Source organism: Nicotiana tomentosiformis, chromosome 2 (genome assembly GCF_000390325.3).
Source record: "Nicotiana tomentosiformis chromosome 2, ASM39032v3, whole genome shotgun sequence".
Lineage (NCBI taxonomy): Eukaryota > Viridiplantae > Streptophyta > Magnoliopsida > Solanales > Solanaceae > Nicotiana > Nicotiana tomentosiformis.
In genome coordinates, this window is record NC_090813.1 from 117,030,969 (window position 1) to 117,037,831 (window position 6,863).

At 33.0% G+C, this 6,863-nt stretch overlaps 1 protein-coding gene across 3 annotated transcripts; it reads right to left on the reverse strand.

The window, feature by feature from the left end:
• Window positions 1-1,480: 1,480 nt before the first annotated feature.
• Window positions 1,481-6,599, reverse strand: LOC104119356 (phosphatidylinositol N-acetylglucosaminyltransferase subunit C). 3 transcript variants are annotated; one of them, XM_033652312.2, is made up of 2 exons: window positions 6,257-6,599; window positions 1,481-2,530 (listed from the first exon to the last, which is right to left on the reverse strand). In XM_033652312.2, the coding sequence occupies exon 2, from the start codon at window positions 2,500-2,502 to the stop codon at window positions 1,591-1,593; it is 912 nt and encodes a 303-aa protein (XP_033508203.1). In that variant the 5' UTR covers window positions 2,503-2,530; window positions 6,257-6,599; the 3' UTR covers window positions 1,481-1,590. The 3 variants fall into 3 exon arrangements, with proteins under 3 accessions (XP_033508203.1, XP_070052104.1, XP_070052103.1); XM_070196003.1 differs by having other exon boundaries at window positions 6,243-6,599; XM_070196002.1 differs by having other exon boundaries at window positions 1,481-2,532; window positions 6,235-6,367.
• Between the last annotated feature and the right edge of the window lie 264 nt (window positions 6,600-6,863).

Sequence of the window (6,863 nt, forward strand, 5' to 3'; positions counted from 1 at the left end):
TATACACAACGGCATAGTAAAGAAACTTTATATTATCAAGTCACACAAAAAATATTTATAGATAACTTTTCATTAAAACTAAATTTGTATCTCGAAATAAAATAAGTTATATGCTATAAGCCTACAACATGTACATATCACTTGATAATATAAAAATTATTTATATTGCTAGTGTATATAACTTACAATCAAACTTCGTAAAGTGAATATAGTTTGATACTCCATCCATTTCAAATTGAGTATTTACTTTGGAGTTCAACTTTACTTTAGTGCTCTTATAGCCTGTTTGGCCAAACTGAAAAAATCAGCTTATTTTGAAAAGTATTTTTTCTAAAAGTGTTTTTCGAAAAAGTACTTTTAGAGAGAAATAATTTGTGTTTGACTAATCAATCTGAAAAATACTGTTGAGCAATAATTTATGTTTGGCCAAACTTTTCAAGAAATGCTTTGAAGAATCAAATTTAGAATAAGGACATAAATAGATTTACTTAATAGTTAATATTATAAGTAAATAAATAATCTTAAAATTTTATTATTAAAGACAATAATGAAATCGTTTCATGGTATTTAAGTAAAATATTAAAATAAAATTTAAAAGTACTCTAATTCTTTTAAGATGATTTAAATATATTATAAAATTATTCAACAAATATAAAAGCATTCGCCCATAAAGTCACTATATATTAAGCTAAATCTAAAAATAAGAAGAAATACGTATGCATTAATATCCTACGTATTAGCTTTAAAATAAGTAAGGTTATTTTGGTATATACTATATATTGTTAAGAATATTTTTGGTAAGAAGAAAAGTCAAAACTATTTTTGCTTCTGGGGAGAAGCTACTTTTATCTGCTTCTTTTCCAAAAACATTTTTTTCCTCCCAAAAAGTTTGGCCAAACACCTTAAGTTTTAAAAAAAAAAGTACTTTTGAGGAAAAAAAATACTTTGGGCCTTTGGAGAAGCTTGGCCAAATAGGCTAATGAGGTGCTTGGCCAAGCTTTAAGAAGGACAAAAAATGCTTATGAGAAGAAGAAAAAAATAACTTCTCTCCAAAAACACTTTTCTGAGAAACACCTTTGAGAAAAATACACTTAGAAGTAGTTTTCAAAAGTTTGGCCAAACACTAATTACTGCTCAAAAGTGCTTTTCAAATTAATTAGCCAAACACAAATTGTTTCTCACCAAAAGCACTTTTTTGAAAAGTAATTTCGAAAAGAGTACTTCTCAAAATAATAAGTTGATTTTAGAAGCTTGGCCAGGCTATAAGGCTTGAACCAGCCTTAACTGAACTCGCAAGGTACTGAACCACATAAACCAAACTCGAAAAGTAAAAAATGGAACCATACCGAATTTATTTCAATATGGTATTGGTATATCTTTTTTAAAACTGAAAATCGGAAATACTGAAACAAAATATCTTAAAGCTATGCCAAACCGACCGATGAACACCCCCAAATAGCTACATGACTAGTTAAATCAATAAGCTAAAAGAGACAAACATCTTAATGAACTGAAAATTTATACGAGTTACATATCCAAGAGTATCCAGGAGATTTGAATACCAAGGAGATGCCTAAAAATATAACATGTTCATTCTGTAATGTTAAAACAGAGTTTAGCCTCATCCCAGGGGCCATTAATCTCAAACTTGTACTCTTGAATCCTTATCAACCAGTAGGGACAAACCAAATTGACGAAGACAAAAATGCCCAAAAGCAAAATGAAAAGCAACTTATGCAACTGGTAAGTGAAAATTAGTGTTAGAACCAGTAACTGAAGGGAAAAGCAAATATGCAGTTTAAAAGAACGCTTCTTGACACAATATGTGACTAAAGGAGCAAAAAGGAAAACTTGCAAGGAAAATAGCACAATAGCGAAGACATGAAGCCTCGATGGAAGGCGAGAAGAAATCAAAAGTGAAGCCACGATTGACGCATTCAGAGATATATTGCTTGTCAGGGTTGGATTTTCTAAAGCTCCAGGAGCCTTTACAGTGGACCCGGAGTAATTGTGCAGGAAGAGATGGAGTATGAGAAGGGAAGCTGTTAGCGCCCATATGGAATTCGAGCTTATGGACCTAGTAAGTGTATGGTAGATAGGAGACAACATATATAAGGCAGTTATGAAGAAGGTATTCTTTAGGAGATAATTGAGGAGGAGATTAAAGGGTATCATGTCCGCAGTTAAGAGCAGAATAAAGAAACCCGAACCAAGAAGGCTGACATTCAAGAGTAACAGATATTTTTCATTCAAGGTATTTCTGAGGGTATAGGTCCAAACTAAAACCACAAGGGCAACAATGCAAAGATATTGTGAGATTGAAACTGCATCGAGCACCACCTTCAATAAGTCTCTTTTGACAACATTAGCATTCATGATCATTTCCTCCAGGAAGGACTCATCTGTGTGATTGTCACCAAAGCCAGGTTGCATCCCACCATAAACAACCTTTCTCCATTTTGGATGGGTTGGAGAAGAGCTCCCACTGATGCTAGCTTCCATTTTATCATACAACTTTATTCCACAGCATCTGTGAACAATTATTAAATGACAGTCAGCACTCAGGGATCCTAAATCATAATCATCTTAATAGCTTATACAACAAGTTAGAGATGAAAAAGGGAAAACAGAACAAATAATGCAATATTGCTTAGGGTCTGGAGCCACGTAATATTTTAATCAACTTTCATCAATCGACATTTACTTAGGTATCAAGAACACAGTGCTTCAAGTAACTGGACACTGCTGTCTATTGAATAATTTTCAAGCTCGGTAAACACATTGCAGACACTAAAATTCACATTGCATGTACGATAAAAGGAAGATACCGAGCTACAAAAACTCTTTATTTTGCAATATCAAGCTTTTTCGAATCTGATAGAATAATACATTTTACACCATCCAACTTCATTTTGCATTACTAACTCCTCTTAATTGGTAAAATGTACTCTTGATATCTTCAGCTTTTGGACTAGAGTAAAACCTTTAAGTTTCTCTCAAAATGTATGATATAACCTCCTTATACTAAAACGAGACTTTTTTGTATCAATTTGTAAGTATCAAATGCAAAAAAAAGTATCAAATGGACTTAAAAGTTATCTATATCGCACCCTTTAACCTCAAAAGAATCCCATCCTAGCCCCACAACCCGATGAGCCCCGCTAGCCAACCCCAAGATAATGCTGGATGATTTATCAATATATTTTAGAAATATCAAGCGGTGATGTCACTGACAACCAGAAGAAGTAAAACTGTACCCATATCTTATACCATTATGATTTCACCATCAATCATTAGTATTGGCAAGGAAACCACAAGCAGAAAAGAAAAGAGCAGTATAAGCTTAGATAACTACTACAAAATGCTGAACTCAGGAGATATAGCTGGCAGTTTAATTTTTTTCGACGTCTATCTTGAATGAGTATTGGAATGACATGGGCCTCAATGGATTGGGATTGATAAAGATGATTCATATAGTAGACTCAAAATATTTAAGCATTGAGCATAGCTGATTGAAGATCTATCTTGAATGACTGATAGCATTACCAACCAAAAAAGGTAGAAAATTCACACAAATTGAAAATAAGATAAACCGTAAGCAATCGTCAGAAGAAAGTTGATTGGAAAATTCAGGATAATGAACGATATTAAATATTTTGGAGTGCTGACTATATGACATTTATGGAGTTACCTTACTTTAGACTTTTACGGTTAAATTTCTTATGTCTTTGTGTGTGTGTGCGTGATTTATGGAGTGTAAATCTGATTATATCACAGTGTTTCCAGAATATTTGGCCACAATGGTCTGTTCACAAATAATTTTTCAGCAAATTCCACTTGTCTCTTCAGTTTCTACCTTTAATTCAATTATCATATATGCTTTCTCCGTATCTATAAATCATTTGTACTCTTGGTCATTCATTGGTCTTTAAGTGGAGAAAGGTAGAGGGATGGGCCCATTATCCTCAAGTTTCAAAGGCTGCATTTCTAGATCATCAAAAAAGAAAAGAAAAAGAATCTAGCATGACCAACAAAAGATTTAAAGAACACCCACTGGCATCTGTTATAATCTACTTTTGATAAGTTACTGACATAAATCTTATCCATATCATATTAGAGAACTCAGAAGTGTTATTAAAGCCTGACAGCTAAAACGTTAAGCAAGTCGATCAAATAAACTTTCACTGTATAATCTAAAGCAAATAAACTAAAAAATGTAGACGGCAATGACATCAATGGGGGTCCTCTGACTCTAGGTGAGAGTATACTGCATATGTTTCATGTGGCATAGGAAAGGATCTTGACAAAGGAAGCAAGGAATAAAATCTGAAAAAACAAGAGAACTATTGGCCATGATACATGTAAAACCTTTTTAAGGATTCAAGGGAACACTGTGACCAAATGGACTGACATATACGCCCCAAAAAGATTCATTTCACTGGAGGTTTTTCATATACAATTATAGCAACAAAGGGAAACTGAAACACTAGGTGGTTCCAGAAGATTAAGCTCGTATCCAATTGCATTAGAAATCTTCACTAATTAACTACGGTTGAAGCAGAGTGGGCAACCAGGAGTCCAGGAATATCATTTAATCCTAGAAGCTATTGAGTGAATTCAGATATTGGCAATTCCAACTGAATGGCATCTGGAACAACCAATTCAAGGAACTTATCATAGGAGCTGTTTCATATAAGAGATAGCAGCTTAAAACAAGGATTCATAGGAAATAAGAAATCATGTCAGTAAGGTGAACCATTTCATCAAAAAAAAAAATGTCAGTAAGGTGAACCATGGCAGAGTTCTAACCCGCAACGTGCGCCTAACACACACATCACGCATTACGCTCTTATCACAAGACCAAAGTCCTAGGTGTTATTGAGACTTAGAAGCTATGTTTGAAAAGGGTAAAAGGAAAATTTTGAAAAACATAATATGAGGATCGTTGTTGCTCTTTCACTTATTTGTTGTCTCTTACAACGCTGTTATTATTTTTCTGGTTTCTTTTGTTGTTACAGATCTATTCTTTTGTTCTTTTCTGATATTATTGTCTCTTCTGTCGAGCCGAGAGTCTCCCGGAAACAGCTTCTCTACCATTCCGAGTAAGGGTAAGGTCTGCGTACACTTTACCCTCCCCAAACCCCACTAGTGTTATTTTACTGGGTTGTGTTGTTGTGTGATAATATGAGAATCCTTTGGACATGTCTTGAGCTTCAGGGAAATCCAGTAAAAGTAGCAACTTGATGATCTAGACAAAGGAAAGTTTAGGCACTAAGAAGTTAGAGGAGTGCAATAAGGCATCTACATTTAGGCACTTTTGGAACATTTCCAATGAAAGAAAATCTCCAAAGTCCAAAGTTAGGAACTTAAGAGTGCCCCATGCTCAATACTTTCACGTCAATGGAAATTGTATGATTTTTATGAGAATACACTTAATTCTACATACTTCACTATAACAACAAAACAACTTCTAGTTGGACTTACAATCTGCAAAATAAACAAACAGAAGACGAAGGATACACCATTACCAATCATTACAGTTTTAAGTCACATATATATACACAATTATACCTTGTTCCTATATTATCTTCCCAACATTAAACTACATGAAAGTCATAAATTGACTTCAATCAAATTTTACAAGTCACCAATCGAGCAACTTTATGTTGCATCCTCATCAGCGGGATCAGCAGAAGAAGAATAATTTGAAGCTCCAACAAAAATGATAAACGGAGAGAAATGTTTTGAGTCTATCCATTCGTTCACATTCAGAGGCGGATGCATAATTTAAACTTATATGTTCGACTTCAAAGTTCTTAACACTAAACTCATTAGACTTTTGAAATTATGGGTTCGTAACATGATATTTATTAAAATTTTAGTGACTTTTACACATATCCATGTTCTATGTAAAATACTGGATTCAGTTGAACCCGTAGCTAATAACCTACATCCACCCGTGTTCACATTTTGCAATTATCCAATATAAGGAAGCAGAATCTGCTAAACCCATAATCCCTTAATTACAGAATTTTGTGAACAATCAAAAAACAGACACTTAACATATACACCACATCCCCTATAAATCAACCAATACTTCTAAGAACCCAATTCAATATTCAGCTAATTTAATCACACCCAGATAAAAATGTAATTTTTTCACCAATAAGTTCTACAAGACATGGCCAAAAAAAATGCACTTTATTTGGAACCAAAAAAAACAGTAGTAAAAAGTGAATTACCATAGAAAGTAAACCTGAGATTGGGTGTGAAACGGTTTTCCGATTAATGACAGCTGATTCTGGTGCGATCAATAAAAACAAGATTTTTACGAATTAAGTTTGTAGTTATGTGGGATCTTGGTCTCTGAAACTAATGGAGGTTAAAAATTTTAAGAAAAATGAAATGAAATGAAATGAAAGAGAAGGGAAGGGCGAGAACCCATAAAAGACCTTGAAATGCTTCAAATTCTTTTTCTTTGCTGCAAATTTTGTTGGGGAGAACAAAATGAAGGAATTTGTCAAGCATTATTCGGTTATATCTTTCTCTCTTTTTCTGCTCATCTTTTTAGGGGAAAAAAATCTGCTTTTCGGAAATAATTATTCTGTTAGGTTTTAAAATAATTTATAGCTTGTTTGGCCAAGGTAGAAAAATAAGCACTTTGTGTTTAGCTAAAAATCACTTTTAAATAATAATTTATGTTTGATCAAACTTTTTAACTGATGTTTTTAAAAAACAAATTGCGAATAAGAATATGAATAGATTTACTTAATAGTTAATATTATATGTAAATAAATAATCTCAAAAGTTTGTTATTAAATACAGTATTCAATCTTTTTATTCTATTTAAGTAGAATATGAAA

Excerpts from the sequence above, each read along its gene's own strand:
- LOC104119356 (XM_033652312.2), bottom strand. The coding sequence starts at position 2,502 with ATGGAAGCTAGCATCAGTGGGAGCTCTTCTCCAACCCATCCAAAATGG.